Source organism: Apteryx mantelli, chromosome 2, assembly GCF_036417845.1.
Source record: "Apteryx mantelli isolate bAptMan1 chromosome 2, bAptMan1.hap1, whole genome shotgun sequence".
In the NCBI taxonomy this organism is placed as follows: Eukaryota; Metazoa; Chordata; class Aves; order Apterygiformes; family Apterygidae; genus Apteryx; species Apteryx mantelli.
Genome location: NC_089979.1, coordinates 10250008 through 10269596, shown reverse-complemented (window position 1 = coordinate 10269596; position 19589 = coordinate 10250008). Strand labels below are relative to the sequence as shown.

General features: G+C 35.5%; 1 protein-coding gene across 1 annotated transcript in view; it reads right to left on the bottom strand.

Annotated features, from left to right (window-relative positions):
• The window catches only part of ASAP1 (ArfGAP with SH3 domain, ankyrin repeat and PH domain 1), a 125241-nt gene that overhangs the window by 30189 nt on the left and 75463 nt on the right, over nucleotides 1-19589 (bottom strand). Inside the window, exons 12-20 of the mRNA XM_067290155.1 lie at nucleotides 16523-16610; nucleotides 15276-15324; nucleotides 10211-10374; nucleotides 8507-8640; nucleotides 7394-7485; nucleotides 6428-6614; nucleotides 5119-5204; nucleotides 2912-3027; nucleotides 513-580 (exon numbers count right to left, since the gene is read on the bottom strand). Of these exons, the coding sequence (XP_067146256.1) occupies nucleotides 513-580; nucleotides 2912-3027; nucleotides 5119-5204; nucleotides 6428-6614; nucleotides 7394-7485; nucleotides 8507-8640; nucleotides 10211-10374; nucleotides 15276-15324; nucleotides 16523-16610 (984 nt within the window). The remainder of the gene's footprint in view (nucleotides 1-512; nucleotides 581-2911; nucleotides 3028-5118; nucleotides 5205-6427; nucleotides 6615-7393; nucleotides 7486-8506; nucleotides 8641-10210; nucleotides 10375-15275; nucleotides 15325-16522; nucleotides 16611-19589) is intronic.

Below are 19589 nucleotides of genomic sequence, written 5' to 3'. Positions count from 1 at the left end.
TTTTATTTTGTTTCAATTCTCCTTGTCAGGAGACTTTCAGGATCTCTGAACTGTCTAAACGTCCCACCAAACAAGCTGGAAAAGCCAAAACAGGAAAAGCCAAGCAAAGATCCAGACCTGAAAGCTCTTGATATACTTAATATTTTGGGGGTTGATTTGTGCTCCTGACGAAAATGTCTGTAAGCAGAACTTCTGAGCTGAAGAAATTCAATGTCCTGGAATGATGCAGTAACTGATTTTCAGACAAATACCCAACTCCTAAAACTTAAGGGCTGCAAATAGGCTGGTTAAAATAGCTAAGTATTTCCAGTAGGAAATAAACACTCTTTTTCATGAGGTTATTAAAAAAAAAAGTGTACTGAAGTAAAAAAATAAAACTATAGTAGGGCCTTTAGACCAGCCTACAGTTAGTTAAGAGAGATACCAAGTGTGAGATACAGCAGTAAAGGATACTCTACATAGATCCTATCTTTAAAGTAAGCAAGCTTCCTTTCTTTTATTTTCTTCCTTACCAGTTCTTCACACTGGACAGCTTTCAGTCTTTTTGCTGTGTCCAGAGCCGTCTCTCCAGCTTGGTTTACTACAAAATTAATAAAAACAGAGTAATTCTTTGAGATGTCTAAAGAATCATTAAGTTTCAGTATTTTTAGCAGAGTTAACTTCTAAAAGTGATTAAAAATGTCTATTTACTCTATAGCAGCTGCAGCTCTTAAGATTCCACTCTAAGTGCTCATGCACTTCATGTATCATCAGGCTCTTTCTGAACAGCAGCATCTGTTGAGACAGTCCCCATATCCCTCCTAACCATCCTAGCAGAGAATAAAGAAACGTAGTCATTTCAGCCTCTGCTCAACTCCTTTGCCAATAAAGCTCTTAAACGAATAAGCAGAAAAAGCAAGCAGACAGGGCAAGATAGCTCAGAAGAAAAAACTATTCTAAGATTAAAAGAAAAAAATGCAAATGTTGATCCAAGCACTTTTTACTCTAAGTGACTGACACATAGCTGTCTGAAGCCTGAATCTGAAGACAGAAGTCCTATTCTAAGACAGTGTTTGAACAGGAATTATTTACATGTTTGCTAGCTGTTTTTTTTCTTTCTGAAGGCTATAAAACCCTTTAGATTTGAAAATAATGCCCAAACAAAAGACAATATCCGAGCCCTCTAGAAAGTCCCCCAACACAACGTCTAATACCATCTGTTCTAGATATTCAGTAGCAGGTCTTAAAAAAAATTCCCCTTAAAATCTTATGTGGACAGATTCTAGGTAAAGATTATTCTTACAGTATTTCTGCAAATACCATGGAGTTGGACCAGAGTACGCTCTACCCCACATCCAGGTTGTAAAGCTTTTCTCTGACTGGACACTGAAACCAGTCAAACTAAGCAGAGGTTTCACAAGCAGCCACATCTACGTAATGTTATATAGAGAACACCAGTTGTGAATTCTAGAAAATATAAAACAGCCACCTAGAAAGGCCACTTTCAATATCTATCAAAGAGGGTTTCTATGAATCTAAAGTAATGAAGATATCTGGAAGAAGGAGGGCTCCTTATGGAAAGGCATAACTGAGGATCAGAACTTCTAATATGAGGAGTAATGTAAATATATTATTTCTTAATTCAAGTTAAAACACAGATTGCTTAAGAGACTATACAAATTCCATGCTTTTAGTTTGTAAGTAGAAACACGATGGTTTGAGGCCTAAAGAAGATATGCAGCTCCTACGTGAAATCTCAAGAAAGAAACAGTGGCCCAGAAAGGTAAGATCACTCTTACAGCATCTACCTAGTAGAGAGTTCAAAAGAAGGATCAATGGACATGCTTAAGCTTGTTCAATTAATTTTCTTATTTTATTAAATAGGGGCATATCTGTTAAAATAAATAAATAAATAAAAGTCACGACAAATTCTTTGACTTATGATAGTGTTACGACATCCTAGTGGTCTACAGATGTATGAGAAAGCCAAGGAAATCAATGATTTCTACCACTGAGTTATGAACCTAATCTTATGCAACGGTTTGTAGACTGGAGAGGTGGAGGAAGATGATGGAAAAGAGGAGAAAGGGAGAAGTAAAAGTCCATACTCTTCAACTTGCACACGACTCTTTAGAAAGCTTCCTTCCCATAGCAACACCTGGGAGGACCCAAATCCTTATACAGATATGCATATGACAGGTAACTCCTGAGCCTGATGAGCTGGAGTTCAAGGGACACATTCCTAACTGTTTTGATGGGGCAGGAAAGCAGAAAGTCTAGTTAATTATAGATTACAAAAAATGTGAGCAAACAATTTATAGAGATGCCAATTTTAATGAAAGAAAAAAGACTGATGCAGATACAGCAAGGGATATATCTCACATGTAGACAGTAACAGAAGAAAAGTAGCTGAGAAAGCCAGTCCCTTCCCCTGGCAACTACAGTGGTGGCTAGGGCATGCTGGGTGAAGCCACCATGCCAACTAACACTAATATTAAAGAAAGAATTAGCTCTTGTGCACACGAAGCTCACATGCACCTAGAGTGGAATTAATGTGAGCAGTCACTTGAAGCATTATAACATACACGCATTAGGTGAATTTTACAATAAAACAACAAACCCAAAGTCCAGATTAGTTAAAATGTGTCAGAAATAAAACACCACAGAAAATCAGGAAGAATCAGAATTGTTTCATATTAAAAGACAGTAGTGACAAAATTTTTCTAAGAATTTAACTTCTTAGCTGAATGCTTCCTATAGGCTTGTTAGTGGGAAATTCAGATCATCTTTCTAACACACAGTTTCTAAAACACAGCGTTTATTTTTCCTTAGAAATACACTTAACATAATGGGACATAAATAAAAGTGGTTAACAAAAATCACAAGAGATTTTAGGAAATCTTTATTTCCCAGTATTAAATAATGAGCTTACCCAGATCAATAGTTGGCTTCCCCCTCAAAAGCAATTTCAAACACTCAGGTTTATTATACATACTGCAGTAGTGTAGAACCGTATTACCCAATGCTGTTTGCTTATCCAGGTTTCCACTAAACACAAAAGAAAGAAAAACAACCAAGAAAAGTATTGTATGCTGTGCTATTCATTCCAGATCATTCTAGACCTAGCATCCCTATGAATAATAAATATTTATGGTAACACAAATACCACACTGCACAAATACAAAGTAGGAGGTTAATGTATTTCAATTAAACAGGGTATCTATTACTTCCAAAGGCTATTAGGAATTACGGTTTCAAGAGTATTGCTGGAAATCCCTGAGCAGTGGCTGAAAATGACTGAGCATCTACAGATGCACTGTTTAATTGAAATTCTGGAATATGTTCTTTTTCTTTATCAAACATGCCAAATTAGTCAAATAAGAATATCTGAAAAATCATTTTTATAGAGTTAGAATCCAAACAGGCTAAAAAACCTGCACATGCGAGGAACGGTGATGAGGGGTACTGCGAGGATGCCCAAAAGGTGGTCACAAGAGGAATATAAGGCTACACACTGAGTTAGGAAAAGATGGGCCTGTGCACAGGGGCTCACAGGGTTTTTAAAAAACATACTCCTTAGTTTTCAACTCCTAAAACAAGGATCTTTTTAAAAGTTGCTGACTTGTATCTAGACCAATATAACACATTTATATAACGAAATGCTCAAGAAATTACAGCTATTTTTTTTCCACCCAGTATTATTCATATTGAACACTAAGCATACATAAAATGCAGAGACCATTTTGTTGTAAGTGTACTCTTAAATTTGAGATCGAGACAAAAAAATAAAAAATGAGGGCTGTCTGAAGAAACTATAGAGTGTCATAAATAATAAAATCATTTTTTTTTAATTGTCCAATATATCAAATCCTTTAATAATGCTCGAAATCCTAACTTGGGCTTCTAAAACATTTTTCGAATGGTTATCTCAAAGAGCTTCCAAATATTAGTAGCTTAAGTCTTACAACACCCTTAAAATAGTCAGCAGCCCATTTAACAAGAGGAAGCAGCAGCAGAATAAAGGTTTGGTGACTTGAAGGTTACACAGCAAGTCTGCAGAGCCCTAGAAACAGCATCAGGAACATGGGGTCCAAGTCGGAACCACAAGACCAAACTTCCTCTCTAACACTGCTTATACACTCTGCTCCATGAACTACAGAAAGGGGAAGGAAAAACCAAGTATTCACTGACTGCGCTTCAACAGCAGGCATGATTTCACATGCTCAGAGTGAGAGAAAGAGGGGGGGGAACTCCTCAAACCAAAGGCCCTGCCCCTGCTCAAGCCAGTCGTGATGAGTCTTCGGGGTTTCTCCTGACCCTTCCCTCTCACTGTTGTGTTAAAAGTTGCAGTCTGACAATGCAAGTGATTGCTGCTGCTTTTAGTGGCATACTATAGAAATGGATTGGAATTCATCTTATTTAATGATTACCTATATGGTGACATATATAAAAAATACATATATTTGTAGAGACATAAAAGACATTCATATATGGTGACATATATAAAAAGTAATGTACCATTACATCATTTGATCTTTTTTTAAGAAAACATTTTCATCAAGTTTTTCTACTCCTACAAACAGAACTCCTGACTACAAAGATTAGCTCAGCCAGTGAATTAGATGTTGAAAATTATTATTTTAAAACACTGGGCTCTCAAAAGCTTTAATACAGTTTATGAACTATTCAGACATCTTTTCCTTCAAAGTCAGCCTAGCTTTTATCCATTATTTTCTGTGAAAGATTCTTGTTTTCCATTCTTATGATTTCTGTGCACTCAATCCGTCCCTATATTTGCAAGAATTACTGGTCATCTTTACCTATACTGTTTGCATTAAGTTTCATATTTTTACGTGTTCCAAATAGATGCTCTTTTCTTTTATGCTCTACACAGTTTCTCCTTTCATCCTCTTTTCACAGAACTGCCTTTCATGCTTTAATTCTACTTTTCTTTCCCTCTCTTTATTCATTAAACAGTCATTTACTACCTTAAAGTTATTAAATCATGCTCTTTTGAAACATATCTAAGGAGAATGATTAGAAAAGATAGGCAAACTCCATCCAAAGTACTGCAAGAATGATTTTGAACATCTACATTTGTCATTCACAACAACTTAATGAAAAATGAGCATTCCATACCAGTTTTGTACAAGGAAGTCAACCAGATGGAGAGAGGTTTGGTCAGCAGTCCGGACTGCTAAATGAAGTGCTGTTTCACCTGGCTCCTAAACACACACAAAAAAGTTAGATTTTTGCGTCTTACTTCTGCAAAGCTTATAATATCAGACTTTCTGCTGAGATAATGTTAGTCAGTCTTTTACAATAAATCTTACAACAGAAAGTTGTTATTAGGAAATTATGATGAAAACAGCTATTGCCTTTCTGATCTCTAAAGGCACTACGTGCTCTAAAGGTAATACAATAATGTCCTAACTAACACTTCAGTTGGAGTTCATACTTTTCTAGATACCATTGACGAATAGCTGAGAAACTTTAAGGAGTAAATTCTATGGTATCTGCTATGGGTGACACAAAAACAGAAAGTTTAAATTGTAGTTAAGAGAATTTGTAATGTCTCTCCATAATATGCATTCCATGATATTTCAAGTGCTTAGATCATGTTGAACTCATACCCTCCACTTGATACAAAGTTGTGCTTTGTCCTCTACTAAATTAACTACTTTCATAGAACTCGTCAAAAACGTTCTGAGATTTCTCCATTTCAGCAGTTTATAACAAAGTTTCACAGTTGGGTTCAGCATTAACAGGAGAAAACACCGCTGACAGAGTGATTACACAGAGTCTCTTCTTTATAAAACCAAGTCAGGTTTACTCTTGAGCAACATTTCTACATGGATGCTTGAGGTAGCTATCTCAAACAAACTCAACTGATTTTCAGAGAAACTGTAACTGGCTTCAGCAGGAACTGCAAGTATTCATAACTTTAAAGGGAAAAATTTCTTTTCATGGTTGAGAAAACAAAATCTATTTCTTTAAATGGTTTATCACACGCTGTGAAGGAATTAGATTTACTGTTTCTTCATACAGGATGAGCAGAGACTTGTATAGGGTATGCCACCTCATGCCATTTCTGTAACATGTTCCTTCAGCAACTGCTTTTAAAGCAGATGTGATATTGCCTGTGATATCAGCTGACCCCAGGATATCAAGTCAAGCCCTCTCTCTTTAGGCCTGTTTTCCTTAAAGAAACATACTGCAGAGCAACTATAGCTGCACCTAGAATAGTGTATTGTCATACTATGGCGTTTTCACACTCCTTCAGGCTAATCCCTGCTGTGTTCCCTCCCCACAAAGATGTCACATTAGGGAAAGCAAGAAAAAAAAAAAATCACTTATCTGTTCTTTTACCATCTAAGGCAGTAAACCCTTGTATGGGTCATTTTACAAATACACATTACTCTGGGCTTTGTTTACCCGATAAGCTTACCTGTCCAGGCTCTAACAGTGGCTCCATTAGCTCTACCCCCTCTGCATAGACTTGAATTAGTGCAAGTAAATCCCTGGATTTGACAGCCTCAAGTAACTCATTCAGTTTAGCTGCTGCGGACACACAAGTCTTCCTAGAGAACTTGTGATCTACGTATTTAGCAGTGATAAATTCTTTACGTGCAGTCCTGTGGGGCGTGAAAATAGAACTTGGTTTAGAAGTCTTGCAAAATGGGTCAGTGATTTAAATTTAAATCACCTTGCCTAAATCAGGAACTCAAAAGTGAAGACCATGACTATCAGATAAAGACTCTCTTATCTATTACTATAATGCATGTTTTTCTTGCCCAAAATAAGATACATGTTTAATTGTACCTTGTCTTCTCATTACATATGAAAGTCAACCTTACTTTGGAGGCTACAATTAAAGAAAACCCAAAGCCTGAAATGTAGGTAGGTTTCCATGAAAAATCACGTTAAAAGCATGCTAAAACACGATAAAGGAAGAAACACTGAAACAGGTACAGAACAGCAAAACAAATTAAACCGTTTGCTGACAAAACCACATCTGTTCTGCAGTCTGTGCATCTCCTATACCAGAGAAAGAAAGAAAACTTATCACCCTCTCAAGACAGTACTGAAGGTGGTGTTATTTGCTCCAACACTGTTCATCACGTGAGGCTGTGCTACAAAACTGGAAAACATTGGGATTCTATAGCACGATCTACAGAAACCCAAGCTTATGGTATCTGAAAACTAACTTTCTACACCGAAAAGCTGAGGTAGCTAAAGTGTGACTACGGGGCAAAAGACTAAAATCTAAGAAACTCAACAGTTGGAGTAAAAAGCCCCAGTCTTCTGCCATCTTAGCCCTCCTCTAGCTTGACTCTAACTTAAGATTTTTAACATCCACATATGCATTCTACAGAAAACTTAATATTAAAAAAATTACAGATTCAAAACTTACATATCACTTGATGGACTGGGTTTAGGTGAAGGACTAGGTAAATTCCCTTCCATAATATCATTAAAACTATTATTTCCTACATTCTTGGCCAGCTGGGGGGGGAAAAAAAAAAAGTTATAAGGGTTTTTTCACTGGATGTAATGTAATGCACATTTTCCACACTACTAATAAAGTATAGAATACAAAGAACTGCAAAATAAAAGCACAATAATTATATTTAAATGTAAAGCAGTTAAAAACTTTTAAAAATGTAGGTCCTATCATCCTAGCACTTGTTATAAAATAAGCTTAACTGTCAAGCTAATTATTTGTATTTCAAAATAGTCTGTCTCAGATTTAAAAACAGAATGATGAACTAGCAGCGCGAACATCGAAACAGCGCTAGAAACTACTTTTGGAAAAAGTTCAGACATACTGGAAATTCTTGCTTAGTAAAATTTGATTTAAATGAACAGTAAGTTTAGGAGCAGTTTGAGATTTCCAAAAAGGTACTAGTGCTAATGTTAAATCTAAACATAAACCCAGAATTACCTTCTATCTTCCTTTTCTTTTTCTGTGCAAAACTTCTCTAATAAGTCTCCTTTCACCAGTCAAGCACAGTTGAGGAAATAAACCTCTCATAACTTTTTTTTTCTAAACTTATTTTTATAAACACACACACTTGCATCCAATTCCTTTCATAAGATTGACATTACATGGTTTCTTCTGTCAAATTAGCAGATTTACCCAATTTTTTTCTGTCAAAATTAAATTATTTATTTATTTATTATTTTAAATCACATGAGATTTTAGACTGCCCTGATTTAGGGTCAAGATTGGCTAATGAGAGGTAACATTCTGGTTGCCCCAATCACAACGTAAGTAAATATTCAGTTTGTAAAATCTCAGGGAATGAACATGAAAAGTGATAAATGGATAAAAGCATCAATAATGTATAATACAAAAAACCCTCCTATAGAGTATTTATAAAAATATGTACCAGATGTTCTGTAAAAACAATATCCTGAAAAATAATTTATAGTAAATTCTAAACCTGAATGTTTCTTATATACAGGTCAGCAGTTGACCAAAAACAAACAAACAAATAAATAAATCCAAATTTAAGAAGCTTACCAAGAGTTCAGACGTTCCTAGTTTGTCTAATTCCAAAGACTGGATTCGAGAAATATGGACACCCATTTCTCTATGTATTCCAGAACACTCTATGCAGGTTAAAATGCCCAAATTAGTTGATAGCCACGTTGGATCTGTAGAGTTGAAAACCAAAACATTCAGAAGTTTTCAATGGTGGTAAGAAATCATTGTATTCTGAAATGACTCCTCATTTAAGGTTTTAACAAATGGAAGTGAACTATGAACATCTAATACTTTTCTCCAAACTGCAGTGTGAATTTAACCAGACATTGCTACCAATGGAATTCAGCCTTTCAGACGGGACAGTCACGAAGACACTGCATTTAGACTTCTATATCCAGACTGAACCACCCGATGTGAACTGTTCAGGATTCGTTTCTTGTAGAAAGAAGGCAGGCTTTTGTCTCCTATTTTCAAAAGGAACAGATCTACTGAATTCCACTGTTGGCAAACTCTGAACTTTTAATCCTTACTTCTTAAACTTCAAATAGTCTTTCTTCATAAAAGATTAAATATAACGTTTTCCTGTGTGTATAATATTAGTTAATACATTATAGGAAACTTAAGGAAATCTGGGACTAGCACAACAATAAAAATCTGCACCGTCACGGAGATCTGCATGTAATATTAGAACAGGTCTTACATTAGGAATGCTACATAATAAGCAAGATCAGTCTTTTGAAGAAAAAAAAAAACCAAACCTCTAGATAGATTTTATATACATACATGTCTTCAAATTATTTTCTTCCTTGATCTTAGATAGTGACTGGTAAAGCATTAAGTCAAGAGTTTAAAGCAGCAAGCTGAGGTTGGGGGTGAGAAACTTAAAACTTCACTATAAATTAAAGGATGAAGGAGAACTATATTCCAAAGTTTCTGTAGATTTACATGATGAGGTAACTGAATGAACCAATTCAAGGATTTGACATAATGCTTTTGCAGTATTCGACTTTGTATTTTTACCTAGGTGTTTTTTTTATTTGTATCAGTTCTACGTCAGTAAGCCTCTTCTGGAGATACACACCATCTGCTCAGTTCCCAGCGAATACCACCTTCTTGAAGAGTCTGTTTAGATTTGAAAGCTGCAATAGCTATCGACTACCATACAAATTCAGTAGTTCTACAACAATTTAACTGTTCTCCAGCTCTAAGTGACATATAACTGACCTGTAACTCTGAACTTCTGAAGATATAATCTGATAGGACTCCAGCTCTGGGTCTCCACTTCTCTGCACAAGACTACTTATTGCAACTAGGAAGAATCTTGATACCACAATTCTAGTAGTCTCATGCTAAGATGAGACCTCAGAGTAAGATCCTGGCCAGGGCAATTTTTCCACAATCATTGTCTAAGCATTACTCACTTCTACTTAGTAGCATGCACAGGATCAGTGATGCCAAGCAACTTCCATTCAAGTGCAACAAGCATCTAGAGACAGTGCAACAAGAACAGTTCAAACTCCAGAGGGGCTTGAACTGCTGGAAGTAAGCACAGACAACACACAAAAATATTTTAGTGAATTAAATGAAACTAACGTATGAAAGTCAATATTTGCTCTTTTAAAAAACAGGTTGAAGACTGATCAACATATCTCTTAGAAAATTAGTTTGTACTCTACAAACACTTTAAAGAAATTATTTTGCTCACAACGAGAAGTTGATGACATTAACAAATTGAGATACCTGGTGAGCCACAATCACAACAGACTTCATTTCCGGGTAATCTCTGTATGTCATCAATAATGGCTTTTGTCAGATCCTCTAAACTGTTCTCCCCTGTGCTCTGCTCTCCACGGAACGCCATATTTAATGCTTCTTCTTTGCTGTTAGTCAATACTGATATCCATCTAGCACAAGATAAAGATCTCAATGAAGATTTGCATTTGCAAATACAAGCAAATCTATAAACTGTAGAAAGCTTTTCAGGAACAAAAATATTAGTGGAATATAGGGAAGAATTATATTGTGGGAGAAACTGAGTGGGGAATAGGTGGGAAACCAAAAGGAAAGAAGTGAGAATGAGAAAAGACAAAAAAGGAAAAAAAAAATCTTAACTTTAATATCCCTTTGGTGAACAATTTTAAAGTCAAAGCAAGAGAGTTCTCAGGTTCTGCAATGGAGCAGAAGCTGGGAAAGAAAAAGGGTCTGATTTAGCTCCTGCAAATTTAGCTGCCTAAAAACCAGGTGTCTAAGACTTCCCTACAGTCTATCCTGCTATTAAAGGCAGAAATTATAATCGCTGCTCTCTCCGTTGTGTGCCTCTCTCCACAGAGAACACAGCAAGCACCTTTTTAACATGTAGACGTCTAAACACCTTTCAAATGCAAGTCTTTCTTTAGTGCACTAACTCGAGCCAGAGTGTTATGGCCAAATTAATGAAAATAGCTGGGACAGCAAACAGGATGAGGAGTTTGAAAAGAGAAGATGATAGGAATGATACTGATTGTCAACATGGTATTTTCAGAGCAACTGTCAACTGCAACAAATCAAAATTCTTCAGTGCTGTTTTAGGTAATACCCCCCTTGGCCCCAAGCCACCCTGCCAGTTTTTGATTGCACAAAAGTGTTTAAAATGTATTAAAAATAAATCTCTCACTGGCTGCTGCGTGAAATATGGAAATAGAGAGGGCAAAGTGACCACACTGAGGACATGCACATTGAAAAAATGACCAGACACAGTGTTGTCTAATTTATGTCAAGAGCAAGTTAAAAAAAAGCCCTTGCAACTACAGTACTTTTAGATGTGATTAGATTTACAGTAAATGCATTTTAGGCAGAAAAACAATTTTAAATTGGCTGCATCCTCCATCCATTTCCTGCTTACAATATTACAATTATCTTCATTCATCATTCTTCTGAAATGTGCTAAAATGGCTATGGCCAGCTGAACATATTAAGAATACAACTTCAGATTAAATTTACAGTCTCTCAATGAAATAATAATGCAAACAAACTTTAAAGATTACAGTGGCAAATTTATCTAAATAAACTTGTAATGTGGGGTCAGAGCCTGAACTGGTATATGCGCACTCTATATACTTCATGTCTGTGCACTTTATGTTCTATACTTCATATACATGCATATTTTCATCTTTTATGGGCTGAGAATAATCTGGGGATTGTACTTAAAAGATTATGTTTGAAAAAAAAAAAGGATTAGTGAAAGCAACCATAAAATAGAGAAACTGAAATATTTGGAAAAAAAATTGTTTTCAGAATGTAAAACAGTGAAGTGTTATATACACACATATATCTATGTACATACACACGAACAAATATGTTCACAGCACTTGTTATAAGATAAATATATGAACACACACTAGATGGCATTCTTCTCCAAATTTGCTGATGAAATCCAGGGATAGTAAAAAATAGGAGGCAGTTTCTTTAGCTACTAATGTTATAGTAATGTTGTTACATATACAGAATGAAATAATTGTTAGAGACAGACAACATTTATTCTGACATCTGTTGAGAATTTTTTTTTCCTGGTTACAGTTTGATTAGTTTGTTAAAAAAAGGCAGAAATTGAATAAAAGATGAGATGTAAATAAAATAAATGTGACATGACTAAGCCAACTTTTAGTTTGTAAAGATTTCCGCTTAAAGAGTTACTAAATGGTAAGAGCATATTTTGGTTTAACTCCCTTGGCTAAAAGGAATTCCCTCTCTCAGGGTGCGTAGCACTGGTGTTATCTGTGGCACAGTCAAAGCAAAAGGCATCGCTGTGTCCGCTCTTCCCAGACATCGTCAGCAAGGCCAGTTTAACACAAACACAAGAACGGATACAGTCTTAAAGACTAATACTGCTTGGACAAAAAGTCCCACTAGGCCTTCCTGGCATGCTGTACACTTAAAAAAAATTCAGATTAGTAAGTATAGCACATTAACTCAACGTCAACAGTGAATAAAAACTGCCTTATGGCTGCTGCTGTTTCTCTTTTTCTTATTATCCTAAAAATGACTAATATAGATATTTGCTTTACTTCAAAATGCCACCAGAATCAAGCTACCAGGCAAAAAGCATCTTATCGCTTTGTAGTGGTTCTTTCAAATAATTTTAAAATTACTCAAGTCTCACAGAACAGGTTTCACTTGTATCTAATACAAACAAATGGGTTGCTCAATCTTATACTGCTTTATTTAGCTTTATTTAATCCCTGTTTTCTTAAAGAATTGGATATATTCTTGAGCTTCAAAATAGGGGATACAGAAAACCCTAAAAGATCATGTCCACAGTATATTTGGTCCTATCAACAGCTTCAAAAAGTAGAAAGTATCTACTACTGTACGTGTTAAAGAAATCTTATATTTTAGGGATCCAAAGGTATCTATATATACACGTACATATACACAAACACTTGTTCCCCTTACTATACTTTATCTACTAGAGAAATTAATAACGTATTGAGGATTTTAACTGACAGTCAATCAGTAATTCAGGATCGGCAGAGCGCTCACTGGATGAGAGTCAAGAAATGAACTGGACTAAGGGAATGTTTGGGGGAGAAAGTAGTAACATATCTATAACCAAATGGGGAGCTACTTTTTAAAAATTTGTCTATTAGTAGTTTGGGATTTTTTTCAGACTTTATTTATTAAAATATTCATGGAATCAGTTCAAAATGATCACTAGGGAAAGGAAGCAAGGTAAGTTAAGATTAGAGTAAAAAAATAATGTCATCTTGCCTTATTTTCTACTTAGATGGGAGGCTAGAAGGAAAGTGATTTGAAAATATATTTATGCATTTATTTCTCAAGTGGTGCACCAAAAAGGAGACAGAGCAGAGACAGCATGAAGACTGGGGTGAAAAAAAAAGCAACACACAAAGTTGTTAGGTAGGAAAAGACATGCATACATACATACACGAAAATTGGAACCAGAGGATGACAACTAATTGAAGAGTTACAGAATGGTCTTAAACCAACAATTCTGGAAATCAAAGGACAATGTTTGCATGACACCTTATATAAAAAAGCTATTAAGGACCTACTCAGTAGCTGCATAAGAAAAATAGAATACTTAGTTATGTTGTAGTTTTTTTCCATAAACATTAACAGGCATTTCAGTTCATGAACTTCACTTCAACTATGTAAAGATATTGTGCAAATTTTCCTTAAAAAAAAAAAAGTTTGTCTATCCATCTCAAAAGTACATAAAGTTATTTGGGTCATTTGTAAATAATCTTCTGAAACAAAACACTTGACTGAATAGCGCTATAGCAGCTTTTTGTTGCTGGCTCACAGTGCCAATGTAGGCAAAAATATACTTAGTCTGTATTAGTTTGTCAGCATTGACTACATTCTAATGTTGGAATATATGTCTGTTTTGCTAAATGAAACTTTTAAAGCTTGCATCACCATTAAAAATAGTCCAGTATGAATCATTTTCTCCACCACTGGACTTTAAAGTGATAAACCGTACTTCAGTGGGAAACAAACAGGAACTATACTTCCAATGGGAAACAAAAACAGCCTGGAATTTCAAAATAGTCCATCACAAGATGTAGTTCACTAACATACTCTCCTGCCCTTCATTCATGAAGACAAAGAAAATAAAACTTCACCTTTTAAATCAAGAAATACAGTAAAAACTGTTTTATGGCAGAGACAAATACCTCTGGTACATAATTGATCAAATGCATCATTGAATAGAAATCACAGTATCCACTAAGTTGCTGAATGAATGCAACAGGCACAACTAGCAAGTCAGCTTCGCGCTCCAAGAGCCAAAGTGGTGGAAGACTCTACAAGGAGCTACTTGCAGGGAGGACAACTTGGCAGCCGTCTCATTTCACCTGTGCCTCCAAACGATGAGGCCGTCGCCTTCCGTTCCTGCCGAGCAACTGGAGGGCCCTGCAGACAACCCTAAACCTTAAAAATACACACGCAGCACCACAGTCCTCCATCAGGATACGGACATGCAAAAAAAGAGCACAGCGGCTCTGAAGGATGAGGTGGCCTGCAAGGCTCGGGCTCGCTGCACATTTCACCAGCGACTTTATTCCTAGGCTTGTCAGCTGATCAGCAGCAGACCGTAACGGCCTGCACAAGCCACGGTTACGCGGTGAGCGATAGCAACATTCAAGAGAAAAGCTGGCATGTGCATCTCCGGACAAGAAGGAGTTCTGACTTGGCAGGAGGGAAGATTGGTTTTAATGAAACCGCTTGGTGGGAAACATGCATTAACGTGTGAAAGCTACTGGATTCTGAAGTACACTAAAACTCAGATATGCTTCGTTGCTGATTTCTGGACCTACAGTGGAAAAGCTGCATTGCCTGCGAATATTTTTTTTATGTAGTACATACATTTTTTTTCCCCCTCCATTTACTATTTTCAATATAGAGGCAAAGGTATGATCAGGAGGAAAAGAAGCAACTGCAAAAGATTGTTGAAATGGAAGATTTAAGAAGATTTTAAAAATATTTCATTTGATCCCTAATAAGCTGACCTACTATTTCATGCCAAGTAAGTGCACATGAACAATGTAATTGCAACGTACACATAAACCAAAACATAAACCAAAAAGGAAGGGATTGCAGGGGTTTTGTTTGTTTATATTAGAAGGTTTTCAGAGAGCCTTGTAGCGTTGTGCCTTTGCGACAAGACAATTTACATTTATACATTCACAACAGCAGAAGAAACACATAGTAGGCAGTACTTTTTCATTAGTTGATGTTTAGTGATATTTATGATCTTGAACCCCTCTATTGGCAAAATAATCTCTAAAAATATAAACATTCTTACGCTACGTATTCTTGTTCATCTTCTGCCTGAAAGTGGTATGTTCTGTTATCTGAAATAAATAAATACATCCTTATGTCTGGGACATGACAAATTTTAAAGCATCAAAATATTTGTTACTAAAACCTATTTGGCAACTAAAGACATTAGAAGCAACTACCCAACCTACAACGTTAACATATTTACAAAAGAATTGTTTTCAATAAGCTATTTAATAAGTATTAAGAAGGACAGAGAAAGATGAAATTTTGATTTACACTAAATATACGTATTTCAAAATACTATGTTTAGAACTATACAGAATAACAAGCAACAATATTTTATGAGCCAAATTTCGCCTCTTCAGAGAGAACCTCTCTGATGTCAAACCTGAAAGATAAGTAGCAAATAAGGGCAAAATGAGTTTGTCCCGATCATATATTCTCCTTTTGTCTGGGTTAAAAAGGAAACTTTTTTTTTTTAACTAAAAAAAAAAAAAAAGAGAGTGAGACATGAACCAGATATTAGCCCTTACACTCAAGGGGTTGATAGGCCGTGCTTCTAAAAACAAAATCTTGGAAGTGTTTGTGGTTTAACAGTTTACATGTAAAGTTTGAAAACAGTAAGTTGATTCATCCATCTTAAAAGCTAAAATCAGGGTGGATGCAAATGCCTGCTATAGAAGAACAACCAGGAGAGAGGGGAATTACAGCAGCTTAAATACTGAGAAGACAGAAGTCACCACCTACTTTAGACAAACAGAAGGTTATTTAAAAAAGAGACAAATGGAGAAAAAGAGAAATTGGGTTGTCCTTGCCTTCCCCCCCACCGGAAGACAGCTCAATAAGCAGAGCAGACAAGGACAAAAAATAAGATGTCAAAGGTCTTTTCCATTTCCTGGTGTCCCTTGCTTATGCATGTTGTGCAAATCGATAAACATCTCACTGAACCCAGGGGAACCACACGCACCGCTGCAGTTCACAGCTTGCCACAAATTAACATACTAACGTCACAAATGTACTCCCCTTCCCACCCCGCCATCCAAAAAAACAAACAAAAAGGTTCTATATACACTTCTGATCTGAATACTTGTGACAGTATCCATGAGAGTAAACATCATTACATGCCTCTGGATACAGATTTGAATTTGGAACAAAAGCCTTATTTTCATTGAAAGTATCTTGCAACTGCTTGGCTTCAAAACCTTTTTTTTTTTTTTTCTTTTTAAGAAATCCCACATAATGCAAGATGGCACTAAAGTTGCTACATACGTGATATTAGATCAAAAGACTTCTTATCTTCAGCATTTGGCTTCACTTGGCAGGTCAGTAAATTCAGTTTAGCTGGTTGCCTGTTGGACTAAAAAAAATAAATTTATTTTACTTTAAAATATCTTGATATAGGATTGTTTTTCCTTTCTGGGGTGTGTGCATGTGTGATACTAATTTAAAATATGAGCGTGCACACATGTACACACCCAAAACACTTTAACATGACATTTTATCTGAATGGACAGATTTAAAACGAAATTAGAAACTTCACAGCAACTCTCCCTGACTGTTTCATAGGGATTAAAAGAATAAACATTTATTTAGAATATGCTAATACTTAACTTTCTTATTGTATTTCATAAACAATGGTAAAACTATTAAATTTTGTTTTATTACAGCATGCTCATATTCTGATTTTCCTCCCATTTTAAATAATCACAGATACAATCCTAAAAACTCAAAAGGGAAAAGATACTACTGGCACTGATTTAAAAAATATATCCCATGTAAACAATTTGTTTTATTAATTCTTTTGTCATCTTTTTAATTCCTAGCATATGGCTTTGAGTTAGAAAGCACCCAAATATATAGTACCAGTAACTTTCTTTTCTGAGAAACATTATTAACATGATTGAGGTCCGGCATTTTAAATACTTTTCTGAATGTTTATACCTAAGCAAGTTGCATATAAGTCTGTAACTTACTATTTTATGGTATGTCAAACATTATAAACTTCTTGCAGAAAATAAACATGGTAGCAGAGACAGGCAGAGGAAAGCAAGCAAAATTTGAGACAATTAGAAATGAAGCAGCAGAAAAAAGAAGAAAGGACGACCAGCAAAGCAGCAGCGATAACTGAGGCTAGAACACTGCTTTTTAACTACTTTTTCAATTGATTGGCATGTATTATGCTTGTAATGAATGAGATTTAAATGAATATGTTTCGGAGGGGCACAATTCCTACCAACACGCAGCACAACACACTGAGGAGCTGGAGCTCCGGAGTTCAGAGTTTACAGTAAACACAACCACCAAAATTCTCTGCTATAATTAGGTTACTTAAGCCACGATAACTAAATAAGTCTTAAAAGTATTTTGGGTGTATACAGGTTTAATGAAAAACTGTACAGACAACAGATAAAAGTCAACAGAGCTGGCAGATGTTAACTGAACACAAGACACGCCAGTTAACAGTTAACTTCTGAAATGAGTTTTGAAAATTGTTCATGTTAAAAATTATTAACCAAATATAAAGATACTATAAAACAAACATACAAAATCTAGAATTTATTTCCCTCCTTGTCAAAGGTTTGTCAGGACAAATTAATTTTTAAAAGCTCAAGGAGCAACAGTTCCGTGAAGGAGTAAATACATGATTGCCTTATCAGTGTTCAAAGTTTCATCTCTTTTCCAGACTGTCATCACCTGAATTTAATTCTCCAGCAGACAAAAATATGGGATGATAATGGACATGACTTGCTGCAAAATATAATCTTTCTCTTAATAAATCAGGGGGCAAAATGTACTAAAACCACAACGATATTTCTAATTGATGATGAATTGGGAGAGGTTCACTGGACGAAAAAAACACTAGAAGCAGTTAATTAATCTTCCTTTATAGTAGCTTAGGGCAATTTGTAAAAGCCAGCTTTCATAAGATGCATTAAAAAAATCTTGTGACTTTCAGACTTTTGATATCAGCATTTTCAGCATTTTCAGGTGTTTATGCTTATCTGCAGCTACAAACAATATGGCTTTTTTCCCACCCCCTCCCCAAACAGGGGAAAAACATGCATGGACGTCATTTTGTGAAAAATCAACAGGTTACAAAACTTAGAGAAAGATCTCAGAACAAATGCACCAAATAAATGTTTCTAAAGGGATATATATCCATCTCTAGTTTTCAGCTTGCTTCATCAGCTAAAAAAAAATGCTGAAACAGGTTAAAAGGAAGACAGAGGAAGCCCATCAGTCCCTGGACTCTACATGTGTTACTGTAGAAATATGAGACAAGAAATCATCTATCGAATCTATCTAGCAACTTAGACTAGCTAAATTTAGAAATAATTCAATCATAACTAATCAAAGTAGGTCAAGCAAAAGAGAAGTCTGAGTTTGCTATGCAGCACTCAGAGTGAGCTGGGATCAGATTCAGTAATACACTGGAACCAGATTTACCCTTAAGGCAATTACATGCCTAAAGCCATATGACACAAACAACTACTGAAAATATCTTCACAGATCAGGAATGCAATCAAGTGTCTGGATTAGATATGATGTGGTCATTAAAAAAGAAAAAAAAGAAATGATTAAGAACAACTTGCATACTGCCCAGTCATTAGTTTGAAATTATTACCATGAAATCTTCGGAGTTAGGGGAAAGAAGGGTGATGAAGTAAGCTCATCTGTTAATATAAGTAATAGGAGCCAAAAATCTACATCATGCAGCCACAAAACAGTCTTGGGACTACCTCCACCATGAATTTGCTGTTGTTTCCTCACGATTTAACATTCTAGGAAGATAATTCAGATATGAATCTGATCCCCAAAACTCACTATGAGCAAAAACTTTCCAAAATTTCACATTTCCAGTTAAAAGCATTCAATACATTAACACATTCATCCCTCTGTCAAATTCTGTCATTAATATATAAAGCCCCAAACATTCGCCAAGCTTCCAAATTAAGTGCTTCATAGATGTACTGTGACAATGCTTATGAGCAAAAACAGTTGAATTATTGAAAAGTTTGTTCATATATTTTCTGTCTTCCTAACAAACTATTGATAAATATATTAGGTGTTTAATCAGCTGTCATAAGCTATAGCAGCAGGTAAAAAAAAAAACAATTTAGAAGGCTTAAGAACAACTCACCTACTCCATAAAGTCCACAGGAAATTTTGAGTATAATTTCAAACCAGCCTTTTATTCTCATTTGCTTACTCTGATTTAATGATTTTTATTTTTTTAATCAAAATGCGTAGGCATTAAAATGATTTACGTGTTAGACATCGCATGCAGGAATAAAATGTCTATAATATGGACATCTATATCTGAGCCAGTTGATTA